General features: G+C 61.9%; 1 protein-coding gene and 2 long non-coding RNA genes across 4 annotated transcripts in view; 2 read left to right on the forward strand and 1 right to left on the reverse strand.

The window, feature by feature from the left end:
- LOC309850918 overlaps positions 1-18,840 on the reverse strand; it is a 41,360-nt gene extending 22,520 nt beyond the window's left edge. Inside the window, exons 1-2 of the long non-coding RNA XR_014304515.1 lie at positions 18,626-18,840; positions 4,388-4,552 (exon numbers count right to left, since the gene is read on the reverse strand). This is a non-coding gene — a long non-coding RNA (uncharacterized lncRNA). The remainder of the gene's footprint in view (positions 1-4,387; positions 4,553-18,625) is intronic.
- On the forward strand, positions 26-6,409 carry LOC309850925. Its single transcript, XR_014304529.1, has 3 exons — positions 26-3,842; positions 5,309-5,452; positions 6,196-6,409. It is a non-coding gene; the product is annotated as an uncharacterized lncRNA (long non-coding RNA).
- ENPP7 (ectonucleotide pyrophosphatase/phosphodiesterase 7) lies at positions 9,966-16,781 on the forward strand. Of its 2 annotated transcripts, none has more exons than XM_082705487.1 (6): positions 9,966-10,754; positions 12,026-12,298; positions 13,471-13,616; positions 14,440-15,066; positions 15,716-15,965; positions 16,460-16,781. In XM_082705487.1, exons 2-6 carry the CDS (start codon positions 12,046-12,048, stop codon positions 16,540-16,542), a joined length of 1,359 nt encoding a protein of 452 aa, XP_082561613.1. In that variant the 5' UTR covers positions 9,966-10,754; positions 12,026-12,045; the 3' UTR covers positions 16,543-16,781. The 2 variants fall into 2 exon arrangements, with proteins under 2 accessions (XP_082561613.1, XP_082561612.1); XM_082705486.1 differs by lacking the exon at positions 9,966-10,754 and adding an exon at positions 11,017-11,089.
- Positions 18,841-25,863: the final 7,023 nt, after the last annotated feature.

Below are 25,863 nucleotides of genomic sequence, written 5' to 3' on the forward strand. Positions count from 1 at the left end.
CATGGGCGGACCAGCATCGCAGGTGAGCCTCAGAGGGAGACGCACGCCTGCCCGGGAAGGGGTCTGGCAGAGAGACGAGCCTGCGTCCCATTAGGTTTCCCAGCTAGACTTCTGTTTCCAGGAGAGAGGGGGACAAAGCGACGCCTCAGCTCAGTGGGATGGAGAAGGGGCAGACGCCGGCCGGACAGCGGATCCGGCTTCCACAAGTCACGGCAGAAGGGAAACTGGTGGGGAGGGCGGTGATGCCTGAGCTAGACCCAGAGAGATTGAAGAGGCCCAGCGATCACACTTAAGGTGTGGACCTTGTTGGGAACCCAGTTTAAACAAACCAGCAGCAAAAAGATACTTCCAAGGCCATCTGAGACGTCAGTTACAGTTACAGAGGAGGCATTAGCCCATAGGGAGGAATTCCTGCTGATTTTGATACTGTGTTACCAGAGCTGTAATTATGTCACGAAGTTTCCGCATTTGGAGGAGCAAAACCACAGACTGTCTAATCGGGGTTGGAGGATACCTCAAACCCAGAGAACAGCAAAGCTCAAGAAGACAATAAAGCAAACGTGACCATCAGTGACCGTCCCATCAGGGTGACCTTGCGCAGGAGAGCATACTATCTGTCTCCTGGGGATTCTATCTCCTGGGGATTATGAAATCTTCCATTATACAAATTTTTTAAAAGACATGTCCTGCCTCCTGCGAACTTCACCCAACATGAACGTCCTGGTAGAAGCATCATCACAGAAGCTGACCCATCCTGCATCCTGGAGCCCCGTCTCCTCTCTTTCTCAGGGGCCTGTCTTGGGGAGGGAACATCTCTGGCACCATAGTTTACAGTCCGTGTGTCCCTGAGTCCGTAGGGCTCCTGCAACGGGGCTGGGCCCCTGGGTGGAGTCCCTGTCCCGTCCCCACAAGCTCCAGCACCCCGGGTCCCTGAGCAGCCCGCGCCGGGCTGTTCGTCCCTGGTGATAAGGATTTGATGATTCCGCACCACCTTATCCTTCCCAGAAACCAGCTTAGATATGGTTGGTTAAAAAAAAAAAATTCTCAGCTGGCAAAGCACTTTCTCTAGCCACCAAGACCCTCTGTCCTTCCGCCCACCAAGGCGGGCCATCAATATCCCTGAGAGCAAAGATACACCACCCCTTCCACAGGCCAGGGGGCTTCACAGCTGTGCCCCCAAGCAGGGGCCTCCAAGGGTCACTCCTTCCCTGTCCCCCGCCTACTCTCAGACCCCAACCAACCTGTCCGGGAGGGTCCTGGGTTTCAGATCTCCATCTATGCCCCCAGCCTTCAGGAAGCACCTCTCCCATGGCCTGTCACACAGCAGGTGCCCCCACTCCCATCTGCTGACCAGTGTGACAGGCTGAGATGGAGGGTCACGGAGACACATGTAAATTAAGGTATCCTGCTGTGGCCGCATTTCAGGGGACACAAGGCCGGCCTCCAGTGAGATTTCCTGAACCTTCCCCTGGAGGCTCTCCGCCGCTGGAGCATGCTCTCTCTCCTGCCCTCCCTCGGACCCGGGCCAGGTGGGTCACGGTGGCCGACAGTGTGGTTCTTGACTTCGGCCCTGCACACTTCCCCTGGCCACCGGGAGGGGCACTCTGTGACAACAGCAGCACCCACGTAAAGGGGGTTCTCTGCCTGAAGACCTTTTCTTCCTGAGAAGGACACCATCCTCCCCTAGGTGGGGGCGAGGAGTTGGAGCAGGTGTAGCAGAGACATGTTACCGTCCCTTATCTGCCCGGGCGCGGCCAAAGGTAGCCCCTTATCTGCCTGACATGCCCCTTCTTCATTATCTGGGCACACAGCACCGGAGCGGCTATAAAACAGCTGGTTCTGGAGATAGCAGGTGCTCTGAGCTCCCCGAGGGAAGATCCCGCGACAGTGGCCCTGAGGGACCCAGATGCCGTCTGTCTTCTTCCTGGGGTCAGGAAGGGCCCTGGTCAGGCCTGGCCCTCGGGCAAAGTCAGCACCACCACACCCCCTACCAGGTAGTCGGCCTTGTGTCGGGAGCCAGTGGAGGGATGGGCACCCCTTATACTGTGAAGACAGCCCCAGACACAGCCCCTGGCCCACCCGCCCACCGAGGGCTGCGGGCCCCTCCACACCACCACCCGCCCCCAGAGCTACGGGCCCCTCCACACCCCTGCGCAGCACAGCTCAGCTGCTGGGACAAGATGGAAAACCTTGAAGCCAGCACACCCCCAGCACACCCCAGACACCCCACACACTTGGGAGAGGTTCCAAGCCTGAGTTCTCCTGGAGACCGCGCTGGGGCCAGAGGCCCAGACTAGCTGGAGCTCTGAGGAGAAAGCAGAGGGAAAGATTGAAGCCTGAAACACCTAGGGGACGATGACCAAGTTCCAGGGGAAAAAAACCCTCATGGACTAGCTGTAGGGGGGTCGGGCTTGCAAGGGGGTGGCAGCCGGCAGCGGGCTTCCCCTGGGGGCGCTGGGGAGGGCTCAGCCACAGACGGAACCAAGGGGGTGACCAGCCTGGCCAGCCAAGGCCAGGAAGAGGAGGGTCCTGGACACACCATCCCCTGCCTCAAGACACACGCAGAGTCAGGGTCACGGGGGGATCGAGGTGGGAAGGCAGGAGCGTCCCCTCAGGTCCCCTCGCTCTGGTCCCCTCTGCCTTCCTGCACCAGCCGGCTGACAGTGCTGCTGACTTCCCCACCCACACAGCCCTGCCTTGTCCTCCAGGGGTCAAGGTCCCTGAGAGGGTGGGGAAGTGCCCACCCAGGCCCTGGCTGCCCAGGAAGAAAGCTCATGCTCCAAGGACAGACACGGCGATGCTGAACCCCTCGTTTCTCGTCTCCCTCCTTGGGATGGACCTGCTGGGGTCTGCTGGCACCAAGCGGGGGAGGGAAGCAGGACAGGCCAAGGAGGACTCCCCGGCGCAGATTCTCAGGGTTGGGGCACACTACAGGCCACAGACCCCCCAGCTCCCTCTCCACAGCCCAGCGAGCCTAGCATGACCCGGGGTTGGGCTGAGCTCCGGGGCACCTCCCCTCTCCTCCCCCACGCAGCCCTTACGAAAAAGTCCACAGATCCAGATGAACCAGCAGGGGCAGAGGCACTACTGGAAAGTGTGGCTGGAGGGGGAACCTCCATCCCAACGAGCAGCAGAGGCCGCCAAGGCCGACAGCTGGCAGGAGCAGGAGAGCTGGGCCGGGGCCACCCGCCCGAGGCCCGAGACCCCACGCGCATCTTTCCCAAGCGACTAAGTCCTTCCCTGCTCACCTGTCCTCAGTGGGGACGCAGGGCCTGTGCCTCTCGGGCTAGGGACCTGGGGCCCACCCTTCACCGCCCAGGTGCCAGAGGCAGGAAGGGCTTGGCTGATCCAAGCAAAGCGCAGACTCAGCCCCTGCCCAACCTCCCCAGCCAGGCTCGCTCCCCAGTCGTGGTCAGCGCCCACCCAGCCCCTCTGGGGTCCTCCAAGCCAGGCTGGCGGTGAGGGGAGGGGTCTCCTCCATGCTGATCCAGAAAGTGGGCTGCTTAAACAAGCAGGTGCCGTCGGGCACCAACCAGAAGCACAGGGAGGGCCACACAGAGCCACACACCCTGCCAGAGGCCCCCCTGCCCCCCACCAACCTCTGGGACGCCTCTCCAGGCCCCTGCATGGAGGTCCCAGAGGCGGGTCCTGCCGAGTCTGGGCGTCCGGCCAGCCCAGCCCCCTACCAGCTCTCCAAGGTGAGCAGACCTCACGCTCTCCAGACCTGGGAGTCTGTGTCGTGTGACGGCAGCTGGTGTCCCTGAGCAAATGGTGGAGAGCGGTACTCAGTGAGGAGCGCGCCGGGGGACAGCGGACGGAGGGCAAGAGGAAGCCGGGAGAAGGTGAGCGCAAGGACGGGCGCCAAGCTGTCGGGCAGGAGAGCCGATGGGGGGAGCAGCGTGGGAGGGTCACAGGGTGATGCCCTGGATGGCCCAAGCAGGGTGGTGGCCCCAAAGAACGGCCGGCGCCGCTCAGGAGCAGCCACCGAGCCTCCTCCTGCAGCCCCCAGGGGAGATCACTGGCCCTGGGAGCCTGCCTGGGGCGTGGGGTCCAGGGCGCAGCCCCCCGCCCAGCCAGGTGGGGAGGAGGTAGTGACGGGTATGGAGGGTGGGGGATCCCCGACCCCCAAACTGGCCTAAATTCAGGGCCTTGTGGCTGTGGACCGTCTCGCAAAGGCCACTGGTGGGCAGCCAGAGGTCCCAGGCCCGCGAGGCTCAGCAGACTCTCCGAGCTCAGTTCGGGGGCCCTGCTGGCTAGAATCCCCACATCCCACGCCCGCACCCCAGCCCCCACGGGCAGCGAGTGCCCCGCACTGGCCACTGAGAATGTTCCGTTCAGCAGCTCATCACTCACTAAGCACTAAGAGGAAGACAAAATCAAAACTAACCTTTAGGGGCGCCTGGGTGGCTCCGCGGTTAAGCAGCTGCCTTCAACTCAGGTCCTGATCTCAGGGTCCTGGGATCCAGCCCCGCACTGGGCTCCCTGTGCAGCACAGAGTCTCCTTCTCCCTCTGCCTGCCCCTCCCCACTGCTTGTGCGCACGCGCTCTCTCTCTGAAAAATAAATATTTCAAAATAAAACTAACTTTTCTGTCACACTCGACCCACACGTAAGTGGACGTTCATGATGCTCGAGGAAAAAGAGCCCTGGCCGCTGTCCCTCCGGTCGGGAGCTTTAAAATTATGCTTATTTCCCTGTCTAGGCTCGTCTGTATGTTGCAAGTGTTCCGAAATGAGCATGAACCACTTCCAAAATTATCTTCCTAGCTACCACCAAGATTCTAAAACTATTTTACTTATTTGTAAACAGGGGTGGGAGCGGATAGAGGTTTTCCGGCCGTGATTTCGGTTTGCGGGTCTGGCCTCCACCGGGGCGGGGGGGGGCGGGAGGGGGGAGGGGGGACCCCCGTCCTTCTCCTCATCAGGAAACCGCTGACACAGCAGCTCCCGCTGGGACTGTCCACCGACCAGGCAGCATCTGGAATTCTCCAGCCGAGTGCTGAATCCCCCTTAATATTCTTGGCATCTCAGAAAGGCCCCAGGGTTCCAGGGTCTTTTTATGTTTTTAGTTTTTACTTGTAGTGAAATACCCAGGAGATCCGCATTCACGCTCTTGTGCACGGGACCTGCGGAACTTTGTCATCGCCCCAAAGTGAAACTCTGTCCCTGTTGGACACTAACTGCTCTTCCTCTGACCCCTCACGCCCCCCATCCTACTCCAGGAAGCTCCCAGAAACGGACCCTACACTCTCTGCCCTTTCGCGACTGGCTGACTCCACCTGGCTCCACGTCCCCCACGCCCATGCACAGGGCGACAGGTGTCCGGACACCCCTCCCATCTAAGGCGGCGTGACATTCCACTGCGGGGACAGACCCTCATCCGACGACAGACTCCCAGCCTGCCTCCGTGTTTTAGCTCCTGTGAATCACCACTATGAACACGAGTGTGCCAAGGTCAGCTCTGGTCCCCCATTCGGGGAGCCAACCTCCCTCCCTCCTCCACGCCTCAGTGGTGGGGAAAGCAGACCCACAAACTCGGAATTTACACAGGTGACAAGCGGTTCCACAGAAGAATCGTCAAGGTCGCCTGGGGCTCCCAAGTTGGGGGCAGAACCTTCCTCCAGCTTGGTAAGGAGATGGTGGCTCTGGGGAAGGAGACCAATGCAGGGGTCCCCCGACACGGGAGACCCAGGGGACCCGCGGGGTCCAAGCGCCCAGGCCCGGGAAGCCCCACCTGAGAATCTGGGTTTTGTCCTTCCGTGATGGAATCGGGAGAGGGACGGGACCAGTCTCGCTTTTATAAAATGTGGGTGGAATTGGAGTAGTTTTCCAGGAGAAAGCCCAAAAAGGCCGGATACATTAAACTTAGAGGCTGTGCCACTCGGGGGGCAGAGACACGGGGGCAAGTGGGCACCCCTCCGGCCCTCTCTCCCCCCACCGCCGCTCCCACTCCGTCCTCCTCCCTTCTCCCCCTGGTGGTCCGGTCTCTTCAGGGACCTCGCCCCGCAGGGCCATCCCTACCCTGGGACAGCAGGCCCCAGCACGCCCGCCCCCGACCTCAGGACCCCGTCTCCCCGCACGCCCGGAGGGAGGCCAGGGAGGAGGGAAGGGCAGCGAGGGAGGGAGCCCCGGGAGTCCCCAGAGAGTCCTGCTAACCCACAGCACATAATCCTGTTAAAATATTAATCCTCATTGAGCCGGAGGCGAGGTGGCGGCGGAGATAAAGCTCCTGAGCAGGAGGGAAAGGCAGCAGCTCCTGCCGGAGTGGATGGTCGTGCTGATGACCTGCGGTCGTGAGGTCGGGCCTGGCGTCGGGAACAACCAGCAGCAGGCAGGTCCCCGTCGCAGTGGGCAAGGGAGTCACCGCTGCCCGCAACAGCAGAGGGAGGGTGTTCACTCGGGGGGGGGGGGGCTGCTTCCCTCAGCTCCTTCTTCCCCCCACAGAGCCGCTGGACAGCTGGACACTAGACAGCTGTGGCCCTCTGAGAAGGAGCGGCCAGCCTCAGGCCACTGTCTCTCCCCACAGGAACGCCACCGCGGCCAAAAAGATATGATGCCTCCCGGCGGTTCACCTGCCGAGCCCAGGCCTGTCTGCGTGTGGCTCCTGATGGCCCCCCACGGCCCCCCAGACACCTGTCCCAGGCTCCACGGCTCAGGCCTCCCAGGGACACGAGGATGAAGCTCCTCGGCCAGCCCCCAGCCAGGGGTTCCCAGGGACCCCCTCCCAAGGCGGCTGGCATGGCAACGGCGGCATCAGGTCCCTGTCAGGAAAGGGTCATCTGCCACGCCCGCAAGTCAAAGTGTTTGTTTACTTCCATGCAGACGGCAACGCTCCTCTCCATGAAACTGTGTTGGCAACACCACAGCCTTCGCTCCAAAGGGGCATGGACAGGACACTGGGAGAGGCCCACCAGACCCAAGTTTGCCACCTGTCACCGTGGACATGGGGAGCGTAGGGGACCAGGACTTCCACACGCCTTCAACAGAGGGGATGGCCTCCGGCCGGAGCACCTGCTCCCGTGTCCAGCCCCCTGGCCGGGGTGTCGGGGGCTCCCTGGCAGGCCGCACCTGCCCAGGACTATCCTGGTTTGGAGACATCACTCTTCTGCTCACGCCACCCACACCACCTTCCTGCCTACTGCGTGCCGGGCACCGTACCAGGAGACGGTACGGCCAGAAACAAGGGCACTGTCACTTGTCACACCCAACTCTTGGTCTCTAATATCAGTGCCAAGAAAAGGAACCAGGGTCCTTGAGAAACGCCTGATTCCAGGGCTGGGGCGGCAAACACGGGACGGGAGCCTGGACACCCTCTGGTCCTGGAGGACAAGGATGGGCTTGAGGACACAAAGCGCCGGGCGTGACAAGGGACCCGGGAGCCCACAGAAAGAGCTTCCGGTGGCCAAAGAGGAAGCAGTTAGAGCAAGGGGATGGACAGGGAGCCGCGGGCTATAATCCCCGGTGCAGAAGAGACACCCGTGAGCCCGCGCTGGCATCACTCGCTGAACGGATGGGCCAGCCGGGAGAAGAGACGAGTCTCCCGCTCAGAACTCCAAACAACCGGTGTAGACCCTCTGTCCCCACGGACGTGGGGCACGACCCCTCACCCCCAAAGTGTGCGGGGCACACGGTGACCTTCCTTCCAAAGAACAGAGCGCGAGAAAGGAGAACCGTCCTGCGGAGACACCGGGTTAAAAGTTCATGCCGCAGCGATGAGTCACGGTGATAGGACGTACCTCTGATATGATATAATGGCAGCGACACTTTATCTCTGTGACCCTCTCCCTGAGCCCCATAACCCCTGTGTAATCAATGGAAAGAGAACAGATAATGCCAAAGGAGGGACGCTCTACAGAACGCCTGACCAGCACTTCTCCAAACCGTCCATGTCATCAAAAACAAGCAGAGTCAGAGGGACTCTCGCACCCAAAGGGACACGGTGATGACCTAACAGGACCCTGGAACAGGGCCAGGGCAGCAGGGCAGGCACGGAGTAACCTGAGCCTAACGAGGACTTGTCAACATCGAACAGGACAATGGTTTACCCACCCGCTCACGCCGCCGTGCAAACACCGTGTGTGTCACCAGCGCAGGAAACCAGGCGGGCGGCGGGCGGGAACTCGACCATCTCCGCGATGTTTCCACAAGCCTCAGCTTGTCGACAAATAAAGAGTTTAGCTTTAAAAAATGTTCTCCCTAACCAAAAGTATGGTAGATGTTTGCACAAATCCTCCTTTTAAGCAGCATGTTTACTTGTCCGACACGTACCGGGTGAAGCCTGCTCTGGGCCGGTCCTCATGCCAGGCTCCGGGGACGCGACGTGAACAGTATGGCAAGCCCCGTCTTCGGGGAGTGCTGGGTCTACTCAACTACCTGAAGAATGAGCCGTGTGCGAGAGGGCGGCGAAAGTTACGAGTGACAAACAGAAATGACAAATGCCTGTGAAAAACAGATTCCAGAGTGCGGATTCCAAAACACACACATTACAAAATACACACAGAACCCATGAGGCCCCAGAATGCGATGGCCGCTTGCACCCCCCGCTCGACGGTCCGAGAGATCGGCACTCTGCCCGTGGGGAGCAGAGCTAAGGAGGTGGGGCGTGGAACATCTCCGAGCCTCTCTGAGGTACGCTTTCAGACCTCACTGTATGTTAAGGATGCAAAAGGAATAAAAAAAAACCCAATAGACACCGTGGGGCAGAGGAGATGGGACAGCTTGGGGCCAGTGGGACCAGCGACTCACAGCCTAAGCCGCTCCTGACAGCAAGAGCACTTGTCGCACCAAGCAGCCTCTCCCTCCTCGTCCAGGGCCCTTCCCGGGCAGTGCACCCCAAAGAAGTAATGTGAACACAAGGCGAGAGTCGGTGATAGCACCATGGTGACAGCGGCACTGGGTTTAAAAGAAGTCAGAGGGACACCTGGGCGGGGAGGAGGTCAGTGGGTGAAGAGTCTGCCTATGGCTCAGGTCATGATCTCAGGTCTGGGATCAAGTCCTGCATCGGGCTCCCTGCTCCGCGGGGGTCTGCTTCTCCCTCTCCCTCTGCTGCTCCCCTTGGCTGTGCTCTCTCTCTCTCTCCCAAGCAAATAAGTCAAAGAAAAACAAAGTTAACAGCCTCAAAGCCCGACAGGAGGGTCCTCAGCGGCTGCTGCCTTGATGGCATTTGGAGGGTGGTGCAGCCTGGCTCCTCCTCTATGCCGGGTGCGGGCTCGGCTCCCGCACCCATACCGCGAGCCTATTACCGACTCCGCCTTCCAGAAGCACCCGGAAGCCCGGATGAGCTCGCGGGAAAGCCGGGGCCTGGTCTGCGGCCATGCCCCGGCACTGCTGGCTTCGGGCGCGAGTACACCCTCTGCCTGCGGTCGCGCTCTCGGAGGCCACGCGGGGAGAGGGAACCGCCCGGGCAGAGCCTCCCCGGAGGTGCAGGGGGGATGCGCTCTGAGCCGCGGAGGAGGCCGAGGAGAGGCCTTTCCCGCCATCTCCAGGCCGGCCCCAGGCAGGCAGGCAGGCGAGGGCAGCAGGACTTGAATCCACAGCCAGGGCCAGCGGGGGGGGGGGGGGGGGGGGGCGGTGACACCGTGTCCCCGGGGCCCCGCTCACCCTCACCCCTGCACGCACCTACTGCCCGGAGCAGCGCTGCCCCACACCCACGCCAGGTCTGGGCACGCGTGCCCGAGCCCGGGTCTGCCCCCGGGCCTCAGCGCCGGCCCGACTCCTGTCCTGCCCGCCCCCGCCCCCGCCCCCCGCGGCCTGCCCCTCGGGTCCCGCCCGCTCACACCCCGCCAAGCCGCCCGGAGCCCGGGCCCGGCCCCGCGGAGCCCGACGGAAGGAGCAAGGCAGGGTGCGTGCGCGTCTCCCTGCGGGGCTGCCGCCCACGCCATCTAGGACGCCCTCGGGGACCGGCCCTCGGCGCACACACGCGCTGCCCGGGAGCCCCTCGCCGTCCAGCCCGGGGCAGGCCCGCAGCGGCAGGCGCCAGAACCTGGCTGTCGCGTGACATTTTTCTTTCGTCCCATTGGTCAGAATGCGTCACATGACCCAGCCGCGCTGAAGGGGATGCTGGGAAGTGTAGTCTTTATTCTTGGCAGCCATTTTATTCTATACTAACCTACAAAATCCAAGCTCCTCCATGACCTACTCCCTTGCCTCCAGCCCATCCTCCATTTCACCGCCCTTGGGAACCCGGTAGTTCACCTACACGTCCGCCCCCTACCTGGAAGGCTTCCCTGCCCACTGCTGCCCGCATCCATCCCGCAGGCCTCCTGGGATGTCAGACCCTGGTCCTTGCCCCCCAACACCGGTGTAAACGCGGCTCCGCTGTTCCCTCCCAGAGCACAGCCGTCCGGTCGTTCCCTGAAGCTGGGGCCCTGTGCCGTGGGAGGGAGGGTGAGCACCTCCACGGTCCCGCACCTGCTGTGCCCTGGCCCACCACCTGACAGCCCAGCCCAGCCCAGCCCAGCCCGCTCCACGCTGGTTGTACGAGCCCCGCTGTCCGCCTCTCCCGGGTTCTCAGGGCCCGCTGTGTTTGAGGATTCCTCCCCAGGGTGTGTTTCAGCGGTTTCCGGGGAGGGCCCGAGAATCTGCGCCGGTGGTCCCTGGGCCACACCTCCGAGGAGGCTCTGATGCACTCGGTGGGGCCGAGGAGCTGGGAATCGCTTGATGACCACATCTGCTTGCTGCAGCCGGTGGTAAGGCAGAGCCCCTGTGGGCAGGTTCACAGATGAATCGGGTCCTACCACCTACTGGCCGCCTCCAGGTGGAATGCTTGTTTTGTCCTTCACCGTCCCCCTGGGCTCTGACCTCCAGGTGCACACACAAACCCCATCACCCCGGCTCCTGGGGGAGCAGACCCAGCCCTCCCCCACCTGCAGTCTGGCCCCAAGCCCTTCAGCACAGCACCGCCCCCCCCAACACCTGTGGCATCTGTCACTGCCCCAGCAGCCACACTGGTCTAGGGCCACCACACCCTCCGGCCCTCCCTGTGATGGGTTCCACAGCCCACCAGGAGCCAGGACCTGGCCCTGACCCCACTCCCCGGGTTCCTACCGGTGCCATCCTGACTCGTCGCTGGCTGTCACCACCCCTCCCCGGGTACTGCCCCTCCCCCAGCCTCACTGTTTTACTCTTTTACTTATTCACTCATCTGTCTCATTCTCTGCTGGGTCCCCCAAATTGAGAACCACGTCTGGCTCACGGAATGTGCTTCGTGGGTTCCGAGAGAGGGAGAAGGACAGAGACAGTGACAGGGGTGGGAGAGGGTGCACCCTGAACTCAGGGGTCTCTTTCCCGTGCACACCCACCCCCATGAGCACAGGTAACAAGGGACCCCCCTCTTCTGAGCCCCTCACGGATGAAGTCCACAAGTGAGATTACCCACATCTGTGTGGTTCTGAGGTTCCATGGGACCCCGGGAGGCAGGTGTGGTGGTCACTAGCCCGGGCTACCAGGCTGTAGCAAGCCCAGCGCATCCCTGGATGCCCCTTCATGGGCATGGCAGGAGGAGGAGCTCACCTATGCCGGGGCTCCTGTGGACAAAGCCAGGCTTGGGCTGAGCTGCTGGTCCTTGGCTCCCAGGTCCTGGAAAGCCCAACCCAGAGCCTGACTGAGGCAGGCCTGAGATCCAGGGACCCTAGAGCTCTCCCTAACTTCGAAGCTGGAGGGGCCCCTCCCAGTGCTCTGGGGTCGGGGTGAGCAGGGCAGAGACCGAGAGTGGCTAGGAGAAGTGGAGTGGGGACCCAGGCCTGTGGGATGGAGTAGCTCCTTCTGCTCTCTAGGCCTCTGGGACTGGTGCCCATCCTCCCCGCAAGGACAGGTGTGCACAGGGGTGGGGAATGGGGGGGGAGGAGCAGCCAGCCCAGAAGACTCTGCTGGCAATAAAGGCAGATGCCACATGAGGGCTGGGCTAGGGTGGCAGGCACACGGTGACCAGGGCCGTCTCCTGAGAAGTGGATACGTGCATGGTCTCGTGTTCACAGAGGCGCAGGGCAAGACCAGCCCGGCTGACCCTGGGACTTTGCTCCTCATCAGGAACCAACCCGAACATCTTCATGTCGGGGCGCTTGGCTGTCCTGGCCCTGGCTCTGGCCACCCTCCTGGCTCCAGGGGCAGGGGCTCCGCTCAGCAGGAGGGGTTCCCGGAATAAGCTGCTGCTCGTGTCCTTCGACGGTTTCCGCTGGAACTATGACCAGGACGTACACACCCCGAACCTGGACGCCATGGCGCTGGAGGGAGTGAAGGCCCGCTACATGACACCGGCCTTCGTCACCATGACCAGCCCCTGCCACTTCACCCTGGTCACGGGTGAGCGTGCGCCTTGGGCCGGGGCCTGGGGACAGGGAGGGGGCTGAGGAGGGAACCCAGTGCCTGCACAGAGCCCAGTCCTCCGGGCACTGCACAGGGACAAAGGGGACGATGCTGTCCTTAGGAGACACAGCACGGCCGGGGGGGGGGGGGGGCATCAGCAAGCCTCACTGATGGCGGGAACTTACACAAGGCATCAAAATGCCCAGTGGTCCCATTTTAAACAGTGACCCCCCAACCAAGGTGTCCACGCAGGAGGGCTTCTGGAGGAAGTGAATGTGGCCGGGCTCCAGACGGGCGGGAGAGACGAACCTGAGGTTCTTGCTGTTCCCACGCTGACCCTGGAGGTGCCCTCAAACCACGGCTTTGTTTGGGCTGGACGTCTGGCACGCAGATGTCAGTCTCCCTCGGGAGACTCTGGGGGACCCTACCTGCCACGCCCAGCCTCCGTGGCCCTTCCGTGGCCCGTCTCTCCAGCCCCAGCTGTCTCCTCGTCTGGTGAGGGTGTTTGTGCACAGACGCAGGGCCCACGGTGACTCAGACCACCCTCAACCTAATCTAACTCCTCTCATCGGCAATGACCCTATTTCCAAGCAAGGCCCCATGCTGAGGCTCCAGGTGACTGTGACCTTGGGGGGAGACCCGATTCAGTACAGACGTTCATCCACGTGCCAGCGTTCTGTGACCGGGGCCCCCCGCCGCGAGCATCTTCCTGCACGGCACCTGTTTCCTGACTAGATCCCGGAGGGGGACGCGGGGGGAGGGGCACGCGGCTTAATGTCCCTCCTGCTGTAGCTTCGGGCACGAGTGACCGTGCATCCCACACACAAAGTGAATTTTAGAAAGGAGCTCGTGGATGGAGCTCCGCGTGAGACATTTAATGCCTGGGATTCTGTTTCTGCCTGGGCTGAAACTGTGCATTAGTTCCCTCCCGATAGCCATCTGGGTCGCTCCCGCTCCCACGAGGCTACAGATGACATCGGCACACCTGTGTGCACGTTCAGCTGCAGGAGAAGCCGCTGGAAGGGGTCGTGGAAACCCGGGGCTGGAGAGGATGTGTCTGGGACCCCGAACGGGGACTCCCCCCACCCCCGGCGGCGTATGGGAAAGCCCGCCCGCTTCCCTCCTGCCCCCTCACCTCCTACCTCCCCTCTGCCGTCTCCTCCCCACAGGCAAATACATCGAGAACCACGGGGTGGTCCACAACATGTACTACAACACCACCAGCAAGGTGAAGCTGCCCTACCACGCCACCCTCGGCATCCAGAGCTGGTGGGACAACGGCAGCATACCCATCTGGATCACGGCCCAGCGACAGGTAGCGCGGGCCCCGAGCCCACAGACGGTCGTGGGGGGGGGGGGCAGGGCACAGGAGGACCCGGCCCAGAAAGGCTGTGACCTTGTGAGACCCCGGCCCCACGGTTCTGGGCTGACAGCACAGAGGGGTATTAAGTGGGGCCCGATGGCAGTGGTCGTTTCGGGTGTGGATAAGCAACTGCCCACGGCTCTGTGGCCCTGCCCAGGCCTCCCTGCAGCCCCAGCCCGAGGGGATGGCTCCACCCTCCCGAAGGGAAGGAAAACCGCAGCCCGGGCCCCGGGCTCTGGGAGAGGGCGTCCACACAGCAAAGATAAGTTCACTCAACAAAAGGGCATCTCACAGTAAAACAGCTTTCTGCCTTCCCCCTTCGGGGGAACTCCTCTCGGGGCTGCGCCGCCAACTCCCAGGGGCGAAGGGTCAGTAAAAGGCGGATTGTAGTGCCGAACCCAGGAACCTCTCCATCCTGCAACGCTCTGGGGGATCCCTGGCCCCGGAGGGGTGGCTGCTCGCCCACAAGGTCAAACGCAGGTTTTCAGGATGGCCCCGGAATGAACTTCGGAGCCTACACCCATCCTCTGGGCAGGGCGTCCACTCAGGTCGGGGTCCCTTCGCTCTGGAAGGAGCTACGCGGACGTCAGGCTCACGCTCAAAGTCAGAGCCAAGAGCCGGTGCCTGCGGCGGGAGCAGGGCTGAGTGAGCGGGCAAGAAGAGTGGCGGCAGGCGGGGGGGGGGGGGGGGGGCAGCAGCGACTGCGGCAGGAACCGGTGGGGGCGGGGGGCAAGCCCAAGGAGGCCTGTGGCTTTAATGCCCCCTTCCCTGGCAGGGCTTAAAGACGGGCTCCTTCTTCTACCCGGGCGGGAACGTCACCTACCAAGGCACGGCGGTGACCCTGAGCCGGAAGGAAGGCGTTCTGCACAACTACAAGGACGAGCAGGAGTGGAGGGCCAACATCGACACGGTGATGAAATGGTTCACCGACGAGGGCCTGGACCTGGTCACGCTCTACTTTGGGGAGCCAGACTCCACGGGCCACAAGTACGGCCCCGAGTCCCAGCAGAGGAAGGACATGGTGATGCAGGTGGACAGGACGGTGGGCTACCTTCGGGACAGCATCAGGAGGAGCGGCCTGGAGCGCAGCCTCGATCTGATCATCACGTCTGACCACGGCATGGCCACCGTCCACAAGCAGGCCCAGGACCTGGTGGAGTTCCACGCGTTCCCCAACTTCACCTTCAAGGACATCGAGTTTGAGCTCCTGGACTACGGGCCCAACGGCATGCTCCTCCCCAAGGACGGGATGCTGGACAAGGTGTACGAGGCCCTCAAGGACGCCCACCCCAAACTCCACGTCTACAAGAAGGAGTCCTTCCCCAAGTCCCTCCACTACGCCGGGAACCCCAGGATCACCCCACTGCTCATGTACAGTGACCCTGGCTACGTCATCCATGGGGTGAGCTCCTTGCCCGACGCCGGGCCCGGGCAGGCTCCTCCACCGGGCGCCTGGGTCTCTCCCTTGCTGTAAAAAAGCTCCCCCATACCGCTCACGAGTCCCTACTTGGAGAGGCACGGGCCACCAAAGGGACACACCCATCACTGTGCAAACGGTATGACTGTGTGCGCATGTACGTGGGCGTAAACGTGTGAGATCTGTGCGCATGGGGGCGACGTCCATGCTTCGTGTGCGTGTGTGTGTGACAGCATGGACGTGTGTGTGCTTGCGTGCGGGGTAAAGCGTGGGAAGACGGGCTGTACGAAATGAGAAATGAGAGGGGGGGCAAGGAGCCTGGCCCACGGCCGGCGGGAGAGCCAAGGAATGCCGAAGGGGAAGGAAGAGGCGGCGGGGCGGGGAGAGGGCCTCGGGGAAGGACATGCCACCCCGTGAGCCTAGGGGCACACCTGGGTTAGCAGGTCTTCCCGGAGGCCCTCCCTCAGGCCGCAGGTCTTTGGAGGCTCAGAATTCAGAGACACCCTCCTGCCCCACCCCTGCCAGTGTGAACCCCTCCCAGGGGTCTTCTGCTCCCGCAGGGGCGCTGCCGGTGGGGAGGGCAGGGGTGGGCTGGGAGTCCCCGTGGAGGCTCAGGACCACCCCTCCCCGGCAGAGACTGAACGTGCAGTTCAACAACGGAGAGCACGGTTTCCACAATGAGGCCATGGACATGAAGACCATCTTCCGGGCCGTGGGCCCCAGCTTCAGGAGGGGCCTGGAGGTGGAGCCCTTCGAGAGCGTCCACGTGTACGAGCTCATGTGCCATCTGCTGGGCATCGTGCCCGAGGCCAACGACGGGCTCTTGAGCACCCTGCTGCCGACGCTCCAGGAGGCCAGCAACGGGACCCAGAGCACCCCCTCGGGTAAGGGGCTGCCGTTCGGTCACAGCGCCAGCAGCCTTTCCTTGTCCTGCACCCCACAAACATCTCAAGCCCCTGGCAGCGACAAGGGGAGGGCAGGTGGATGTGAGCAGCCTTGGGGAGCCCGAGGGCCAGAGAAGCAGGCGCTTTGCCCACAGGACAGGCCCCCTGGTGAAGTCCACCTCGGGGGTCCTGGCTCCCCCTGACCTGCTCTCCCACATGGCCATGGGAGGGCTCCTTCCCGGAGTCTTCCTCTATGGGCCTCCCCGAACACGCCCTCACCCCCACCCTGGCCCATGCCCAGGCCAGAGGTCACCTGGGAGCTGACAAGACAGCAGACCCCAGTGGGGGCCTGGCTGCAGGGGTGTGGGCCTGGTGAGAGCCGAGGTCAGGGGGCTTCTGGGAAGTTGGGGGAGGGCACCGGGCCCAGCGTCGCGGAGCAGGGGTAGTGACCTGCTCCGCTTCCCTCCCTCACGGGGTTCCCGGAATTTCCTCAGGCTCTGCTCTCCTGCCCAGCGGCCGGCCCCCCGTGGTGACAGGACTGCTGGTAGCCGTGATGCTTCTGGCCAAGGTCGCATAATGCTCTGTCGCTGGAGGTCAGAAGCCCAGGAGGGGAGGGGAGGTTGGACCTGACACCCCCACTAGTGACCTGCCCCCCCCACCGCAGCAGAAGGGAGTCCGTGCTCAAGAACCCCCCACAAGTCCCTTCCAGCCGCTCTGCTCTAGGCTTGGAGCGGGCCTTTCCGAAGCAGACAGACAGCCCATGAGACTCAGACCCTCCCCAGCCTCCTCCCTGCCTGCGTGCAAGGCCTCCGTGCTCCCCCGGGGACGAGGCAGACCCCCGAGGCCGTTGGGGTCAGGTGTGTGGGGAGAGCTGCAAGGGCGGACGTCCCGGAATATTCCAGAAGCCAGCTCGAAGGACCGGGCGTGCCGTGTGACAACCCCATCTTGTTTCTGCCCTGGGCGCCAAGGCCCTCCAGCCGAAGCAGAAGCAAATCATTCATTCCCTCTCACGCCACACGGTGGGGGCCGGCTGGGCGACGGGGCTCTGGGCTGGGCTCTGGGGATCTGCAGTGAATGACGCGGCCTGGGCCCTGCACCGGAGGCTGTGATCCAGGGGTCACGGAGAGCGGACAACAGGGACAGGACAAACCAGTGTGCAAGATGACAGACCAGGGAGGGTGTCACGGCAGAGAGAGGACTGGGCCACAGCGGGGAGCGGGAGGCCGGAATGCGGAGGCTAAGCCCGCCTAGCCCAGCCCAGGGATGAAGCTCCTGGCAGGGGTGGCGAGTGAGAGCCCCCGGGGGCAGCCCTGCCCCTCCTGTTTGTGGACAGGAAGGGAGGCCCGGGCTTGGAAGCTGGTAAGGGAGGTTGGGGACGTATAAGCTCTCTGTGGTTGGAGGGAGCAGTCTTCCTGGACGGGCCATGGGGACCCCCAGCCAAGTGACACGGGGATACACCTGATTCGACACCAACGATTGAAGGAGCATAGGACCGCCAGGCTCGGAGGAGGGACGGCCACTTGGGACAGTCCCCCGGGGGTCTGGGCAGAACATCTCGGGAGCAGAGTGGAGATGGTGCAAAACGGGTGGTCTCGAGAGACCTCTCAGGGCTGCCTTTCTAGGGAGACACAGATGGGATACGAAGGCTGCATGGACTGCCTGGGGCCTGGGCTGCCCGGGGAGGGACAGAGCTGCTCACTGAGACCCGAGGAGAGAGAGGGACATGGCAGCCCGGGGGGGACGGAGGCCAGAAGACAGAGGGGCTGCAGGGCTCTCGCCACCAAACCGTAGGGCTGGACGGGGACCAGGGAGATGATTTGGCGGACCCCCTCTGACCCAGAGGGGACGCGACAGCCTAAGAGGTTAGCTGGCTGGCCCGGGACCCTAGAGGTGACAGTGCTGCGTCTGAACCCTGGTTTTAACCCCTCGTCTGGAGTCCTTTCGGCGGTAACCAGCAGCAATAAAAGACCTGACGTGTGACCTTTCCCATCTCTGCTGTGTAAATGCTCCCACTGAGGCCAGTTTCAAGCTCCCAAAGCAAGGCCACAACGGCCAGATCAGGAAAAGACCGTAGTCGGCCCTTGGGCCAGAGCCCACGCCCAGCATGGAGCTCAGAGGCGTGGGGACAACCTCCCCCGTGGGGTTGGTCATCGCGGCTGCTGAACCCCGTCCGAATGAGGGCTGCTGCCTGGTGGGCCCCGTTCTTCCCTCCAGACACTGCCCGAAGGACTTGCCCTGGCCTGAGAAACAGGGCAGCCCTTCACCGTGACCTAAGATCCTCCCTCCCAGGCGGGAGCGGGCAGAGCGTCAGGGGAGACAGAGGCGCCCTTGGGCTCGCCTCCCTTCCGGGTCTGCAGTGTGCATGGCAAGACCCCCAGCCAGGCCCAGGAAAGTGCCCCGAGCCCGCGGGAAGGGTGTAACCCCCCAGCCATTCCCCCACCCCACCCTCACCCCACCCACGCGTGCCCTCCTGGGTCCAGCGGAGGGTCTGGAGTCCCCACAGGGACCCTCCTCAGCCTCCACCCAACGTGAGTGTCCGCCCCTGTCTGCCCAGCCCGCTTCCCACCACTCCCCACCTCCCCGCACCCCTGCTTCCTCTCCTCCCCCAGTCCCGGCCTCAGCCTCGGCCTGCCCAGCCCTTCCCCTCAGCCAACACACACTTGTTCTTCCAGGCCCGCCTCTTCCAGGAAGCCTCCAGAAGCTGCCCTCTCGCGGTGTGAGTCCGCTGGACACGGATGAGCCTGTCTCGGCACTTGCCCGCAGCCCTCAGCGTCCCCCAGCCCCGGCCCACGCTCAGTCGTTGCGGGGCGGGCCGTTGGGCCGCGGTCCAGGTTTAGGGCTGGGAACGCACAGGGTCCAGCTCTGCCCGCCCCGCTTCCCGCAGGCCCCGCCCCAGAGCCGTGCTGTCCGCGGCCACGCGGGGGCGCTCGGGAGTCCTGCGCGCGAAGGTCCGGATCCGACCTGGCTCCGACCCACCCCGACCCGCCCAGAAGGCCTTCGGCTCCGGCGGGGGCGCAGGGCAGGCGGCGGGGACGCTTGGCCTCGTGGAGTCCGCACGCCTCTGCCCTGGTGGCCGCCCCGCCGGGCTGCCGCTGCCCCGGGGGAACGAAGGGGGCCGCGGTCACTTGCAGGCCTTCTGCTCTGGAGCCTGCGGGGATTTCCAGCATCCTTAGCCGCTGGCCCCAGGTGTGACGAGTTCCCCACGCCTCAGGCCGCCTCACAGCCCCTGGGGAGCCCCTGCTGGACCTGCCGGGAGAGGGGACAGTGGGGGATGGGAAGGCTCTTTGCAGAGGGACAGGGAACCAGAATCCCTAAGCCACGTGGTTCAAGCGAAAAAATGAAAATAATAAAACAGGTGCAAACACCGCAAACAGGCCACCCTGGGTAGGGTGAGGGAGGGGAGGGGGAGTGTGTGTGACCCGCGGCTCTAGGCATACAAATGCGGCTGCAGAACCCTCAGCACGGGAAGGGCAGTGACCAGCTGCAGAGAGGGCCCTGCGGGCCCAGGCCGGGAGCAAGAGGGGTGTCCTGCGCCCCAGGGTCTGAACACGGAGCCAACCAGAGCATCTCAGGGCCACTTTATTTATTTGCCAGAGAGAGAGAGAGCACAAGCAGGGAGAGCAGCAGGCAGAGGGAGAAGCAGACTCCCCAGTGAGCAGGGAGCCCCATGTGGGACCCGATCCCAGGACCCTGGGACCATGACCCAAGCTGAAGGCAGACGCCTCACCGACTGAGCCACCCAGGCGCCCCTCAGGACCACTATCTAAGAGCACGGGCTCTGCCGTGCAGCCGCTCCTACTCCAGTCTGTCCCCACTCACGGGCTGCAGCCTTGGGGAGGAGGTTAGCCCTCCCCAGCCTCAGTCTGCTTATCCGAAGACGCTGGGCAGTAAGGAGGGCGCACCGCCCTGAGATGGGCCCAGGATAATGCGTGGAGGCAGGTGCCGCGTCGGGGTAGCCACGGGCAAGGCTGAACTGACGTGGGAGCCGCTGACCAGTCCAGGCAGCTCTCAGGAACAATCCAGGTGCAGCAGCAGGAGACATCCCTCCAAGGCTCGAGGTCCGCTAGTCCCCACCGGCGAATCGCCCCTCCCCTCCCCGGGCCTCTTCTACCTGTGACTTGCTCTCCACCTCCTCCTCCAGAACCCCACCCACCCTCCGCAGCTGCCTGACCAGCTGCCCAGACCTGCAGTCCCGCCTCGCCTTAACAGCCCTGGGTCCCCGGCCCTACAGCCAGTGATTTTCCTAGAAGGAATGTCCCACCCCCATGGCAGCCTGTTCCAGGAGACCCAGACCAGCCTGCTCACACCAGCTTCCCACTGGACGGGCCCGGTCCCATCTTGGCCTTTGGGAATCGGCGCCACCTGGCTGGAGGGGCCCAGCAGGAGTAGCCACGTGCCTTCACACCTGGAGGGCAGTGAGCACACACCAGCGCCCGTGTAACCACCACGACCCACGGGTCTCCAGACGACGCCCTGCCTTCCCCCAAGAGCCCACCGTGAGGTTGCTCAGCCTCGTCTACTTTCCAGGGAATAGGGCGACAGTTATCTTAAGAATCGCTCGATGACTTTTTCAAAGAGAGGAACACTCAGGGCTGCGTGCTGGGAGGCTGAGTTTCCCATCTGTGCAGCTGCGGGGCTGACGTGTGCACGGAGGGCCCCCCTGAGCTCCCCACCCCGCCCCCACCACGATCACTAATGCCATGCTGTGCAGCCCCAGGCAAGTCGCTAACCTCCGGGCCATTTCCTCACTGTAAAATCAGGAATGGGAGCTGTAGGGTCTGCTAGGCTGGTCCTAAGGATTAAACGGGTTATTATTTGCAAACCTCTCAGAACCGGACCTGCAGAAGGCCCTGCGTTCTGCTTTAGGACTTAACGAAGAGACGGCAGTGGCTAGGGAGAAAGTCACAGCTGCTCTACTCTCAGTTCCCCGCCACACCAAGTTCCCCGCCACACCGTCTTGCTTCTCTCACAGGAAGTGTCGGGTCCGTGACACAAAGCCTTCAGCACCTTGCCGAGGTAGCACAGAGAGGGCCCGGGCTCGGAGCTGGGGTGGGCCACGTAGCAGAGGGTGGTGCCTTGTGACAGCCCTGGTCTCCCTCTCCCTGCCTTGTCTTCGTCTTCAGGATCACCTTCAGTCTGCAGTGAAAACTACTGATTTTCCATTTATATCTGTTATTTCCCATTGTTTCCTTTGAAAATTAACTTAAGTGCAGAAGGGTGAGTTAAATTTTTTAAGATTTTATTTATTTATCAGACAGAGATCACAAGTAGGCAGAGAAGCAGGTGGGGGGACGCAGACTCCCTGCTGAGCAGAGAGCCTGACGCAGGGCTCCATCCCAGGACCCTGAGATCGTGACCTGAGTTGAAGGCAGAGGCTTTTTTTTTTTTTAAAGATTTTATTTATTTATTTGACAGAGAGAGATCACAAGTAGGCAGAGAGGCAGGCAGAGAGAGAGAGGGAAGCAGGCTCCCTGCTGAGCAGAGAGCCCGATGCGGGGCTCCATCCCAGGACCCTGAGATCATGACCTGAGCCGAAGACAGCAGCTTAACCCACTGAGCCACCCAGGCGCCCCAGGGTGAGTTAATTTAAGGGGAAAATGTTGACCACATGCTAGCGGGGTTGGCGGGTGGACAGGACAGAATGTATAAATAGTAAGGGAGGGGCCAGAGATAAACCTGCTGGAGGCCCCCCGGCTCCGGCCTGCTTCTTCTCCGCTCCCACCATGCGGCCAGCCCCGGAAGCTTCTGGAGGGCAGCACTCGGTCTCCCGGGGGCAGGGGAGACTGCCCCCAGGGGAGTTCAGGACACTCCTGAAAACTAACATTGTAATTCCCCGTACAGAGGTCATTTTACTCTCAGTCCGAATAAAACGGTCGGGAGAAAAGCCCAGCTGAAACAGAGCAGAGCACTGATTCTGGAGCACACCGAGGTGACTGACACTCAACACGGGCCGCATAGGGCGGTCTGTCCATGGGCTCAAAGCCTTTGTTGAGTTTAGCCAGTTCAAGTGCTGGCAGGAATGGGCGGGGGGGGGGGGGGGACATCCAAGTACTGACTGGCCAGTTCAGGAGGGACGGGGTGTGAAAGCCGCCTTTGTCGGGAGGCCTCGCCCCCTTTAGAGCCAGCTCCGCACGCCGTCACCAGGAGGCGGCGCTCTTGGGCTCTTCAACTCCCTTTGAAGCCTTCTGCAAGCAGTTTGTGAAACCGAGAGGGATTCAGAACCTGCGGACTCTTGTTCCTCTGACTTAACCACATCAGCCTTAGGGGGGTGGTCAAAGAGTATTCGTCCCCCCAAGTTTTAGATGGAGCCCCAAGCAAATGCCGGTAGTTCAGAGTAGTAGAACTTTTCAAACCAGATTTGTCTTCGGATCCGTTGAGGGAAGGGACCGCGTAGCCTCATGCTGGGCACAAAGGCCACTCTGGATCTGCCAGCCTCCGGATCGCTTTGTTCAGTCAGACGCCGTGCAGGCGAGCCTGTGCACACGCACACACGCACACGCGCGCGTACACATGTCGGCATCGGGAGGTCTGGAGTAGGCCCGAGAACCTGCATTTCTGAGGCGCTCCCAGGTGATTCTCGTGCTGCCGGCCACAGGATCACACTTGAGAATTGTCGCCCTTCATCAAAGCCATGAGGCACCTGGGTGGCTCAGTCGGTGAAGCACCTGCCCTGGGCTCAGGTCATGATCCCAGAGTTCTCGGATCGAGCCCCACATGGGACTCTCTGCTCAGCGGGGAGCCTGCTTCTCCCTCTCCCTCTGCTGCTCCTCCTTGCTTGTTTTCTCTCTCAAATACATAAAACATGTTGCAAGGAAATAAAAATAGGGGCGCCTGGGGGGCTCAGTCGGTGAAGCGTCTGCCTTGGGCTCAGGTCATGACCCGGGGCCCTGGGATCGAGCGGGCATCGGGCTTCCTGCTATGTGGGGAGCCTAGTTGTCCCCGTCCCTCGCCTGCTGCTCTGCCTGCTTGTGCTCTCTCTCTCTCTCTCTGTCAAATAAATAATAAAATCTTTGTAAAATAAAAAATAAAAATAAAGGTTATGAAGGAACGAACAGAAACTGGTCCGGCCCAAGCTCCTCAGGTTAACAGGATTACAAGTAGGGCCCGGCGAGCCCCGAGCGGAAGTGGGAGGCGGCGCAGGTATCTCCAAGTTCAATCCCAGGAGGGCCAGCCCAGCCCCTTCCCTCCGGCGCTCCCTGAGGTCGCAAGTCGGTCTGTTCTTCCAGAAGCCAGTGCACCGCCGGCCCAGACCCTCTCCCCGCGCTGATGAGGAGCCTGGGTCCGAGGCGGGGGCTCGCTCTGGCGCACCGGCCTGGGCCCCAGCAGGCGCACGGCCGCGCTCGCCGTCCAGGCCGCCTTCACCACCCCAGGAGCCGCGGGCCGCGGGGCCATCGCACCCGACGGCACCGAGGGCTTTGCGCGTCCACTGGCCGCAAGGCGGGGCAGCGGGACTCGCTGGGCGCCCAGCCCCAGGCCCGCGGGGGACCCGGGCGAGGGGGTCCAGGTCCCGCAGGCCAGCAGCAGGGGCGGAGGCCCGGCCGGGGCGCCCCACCAGGCGGGGCGTCGGCGAGAGCGACTCGCAAGGGTGTGTCCGAGGGAGCCCCGCGCGGCCGCGCGTTGCTGGGGCGAGCGGACTCCCCTCCCCCACGCCCGCCGTCGGGGTGCGCGGCGCCCCTCACCCGACCGCCGAGCCGCGGGAGCTGCCGTTTCCATGGTTACGCGCCGCGGGAGGTCCGGGCGCCGCAGGCGGTGCGCGGTCGCCCAGCCCCAGCCGGCGACCGGAGCGACGGGACTCCCTCGCGCGCTGCCCTGTCCCACGCCCCCCGCGCACCCCGCACGCACCCCGCACCCGGCAGAACACGCGCCGCTCACAGGCGCGCAGGCCCCACGCGCGCACACCCGCCCGCACCCCGCGCCGGGAGCGCCACTTCCCAGGCCAGCTGTAAACACTCGCACAACACACACCACCACACACACCACCCAGCCCACTCGGGCCCGGACACCCGCAGCTCCGCGTCTACACTCGCCGGCACAGCCCGCGGAGGGTCGCGGCCGGGTCCGCGCACGCGCAGCGAGCTGGCGCACCCCTCCCCTTTGTGAGCCTCGGCGCGCTTCCACCTTCTGGTCCCTCAGGGGACGGGCGCCCTCCTAGGCACGCCCCCCTCACCTGGAAGGTCACCGCGGCCGCCGCGGACCCGCCCCCGCCAGTCCCACCACCCCGAGCGCCCAGACACCTGCCACCCGCGGGACCCCGGCAGGCGCGGCCAAAGCGCCGCGGGCGTGTCCGAGGGTGTCCGGGCGCGGGCCGCTTGCCCTGCGAGGACCGCGGGGGGCTGAGCCTCGGGACCGCGACGGAGGGGGACCTGGGGACCAGGGAGCGACCAGGGCCCCTCTCAGACGGGAGCGCAGAGAGCGCCCGGAATCTCGCTCATCCGCAGGAGAACCTAACCCCGCCGGTTTTTAAAATTTTGTTTTTGGTGCTAAATGACTGTGTGGCTTTTGACTTAACTCTCCAAAGAGGTTCAGAAAGGGGCGTCCGGGGGCTCAGTCGGTGAAGCCTCTGCCTTCGGCTCAGGTCATGATCCGGGGTCCTGGGATGAGCCCCAGTAGGACTCCCTGCTCAGGGGGGAGCCTGCTTCTCTCCCTCTCTCTCTGCCTGCCTCTCTGCCTGCTTGGGATCTCTCTGTCAAACAAATAAATAAAATATTTTTAAACATTTTTTTTAAAATAGTTCAGAAAGAGGAGGGACATAGCCTTAGCAAAACTCAAAAATTCATGTGTGAATTTATATAAACAAGTTTTCCCATAGATGACACTAATAAATGAAAAACAGGAATGAACCAAGTCTCTGGAAAATAAATAATATTCATCCAAAGACACATGAACCATTTGAAACATGCAGCCCCGTCCATTTCGTTAAGAGATGCAGTTCAACATTTTAACTTTCATATACATTACCTTTACATATATTATATATAATATTATATATTACATATTACATATATAATAAATATATATCACGATTTAATATACTTACGTTGGTTTGGTCATTGATTAATTGCATTACTCAATCCAGAATAATTTTTTTTAATACCAAGAGTCTTAGACACCTGTTAAATTTGAATCATGTTCTTTTTTTTTTTTTAAAGATTTTATTTATTTATTTGACAGACAGAGATCACAAGCAGGCAGAAAAACAGGCAGAGAGAGAGGGAAGCAGGCTTCCTGCTGAGCAGAGAGCCCGATGTGGGGCTCGATCCCAGAACCCTGGGATCATGACCTGAGCCGAAGGCAGAGGCTTTAACCCACTGAGCCACCCAGACGGCCCCTTGAATCATGTTCTTGTTGCAGAAAACCATGCTTGAGCGATTAGTGAATTACTTTCAAACAAAAAGTGTTTTTATTAAAAATAAAATTCAGGAGAAGAGGGAAACAAGCCCCCACCCCAGGTGGAAGAGGAAAGAACCAAGAAGAATTTGTCCACATTTTTGGTACTGCGGGGTCACATCCTACATTTCCTTTGATATAATTAAAATAATTGCCCAAGGGAAATGGGAGGCAGTTGCATTTAGAAAAAGAAGAGAAGCCTTTCTTGCAAAGAGTGCAGGGGAAGTGGATTTCGACAAACAAAAAACACTATCACGTTTTTAAAAGGCAAAAAAAAAAAAAAAAAGTAGTCACAAGAGAACCAAGTTTCCAGCGGCCACTTTCTCCCGTGATTCAGCTAACCCCACGGTCAGGACACATGACAGGAAGAGCAAAGGTCAGGACTAAAATTCTTATTCTCAGAGGTTTGCAGGAAATAAACAGGTTTTTCTTATTAGGGGACGCTAAGATTTGGGGTTATCTCAGATGCAAAGCGGTTTCCTGGTCCGGTTTGTCTGTGACTGAGGCCAGG

Source organism: Mustela nivalis (assembly GCF_964662115.1).
Source record: "Mustela nivalis genome assembly, chromosome: 17".
Lineage (NCBI taxonomy): Eukaryota > Metazoa > Chordata > Mammalia > Carnivora > Mustelidae > Mustela > Mustela nivalis.

What these genes read in the sequence shown, in the direction of transcription:
- ENPP7 (XM_082705487.1), top strand. Translation starts at nt 12,046, where the DNA reads ATGTCGGGGCGCTTGGCTGTCCTGGCCCTGGCTCTGGCCACCCTCCTG. An exon ending in CCACTTCACCCTGGTCACGG is followed by an intron (nt 12,299 to 13,470) that starts GTGAGCGTGCGC and finishes TCCTCCCCACAG; the next exon opens with GCAAATACATCGAGAACCAC. An exon ending in GACCCAGAGCACCCCCTCGG is followed by an intron (nt 15,966 to 16,459) that starts GTAAGGGGCTGC and finishes GAATTTCCTCAG; the next exon opens with GCTCTGCTCTCCTGCCCAGC.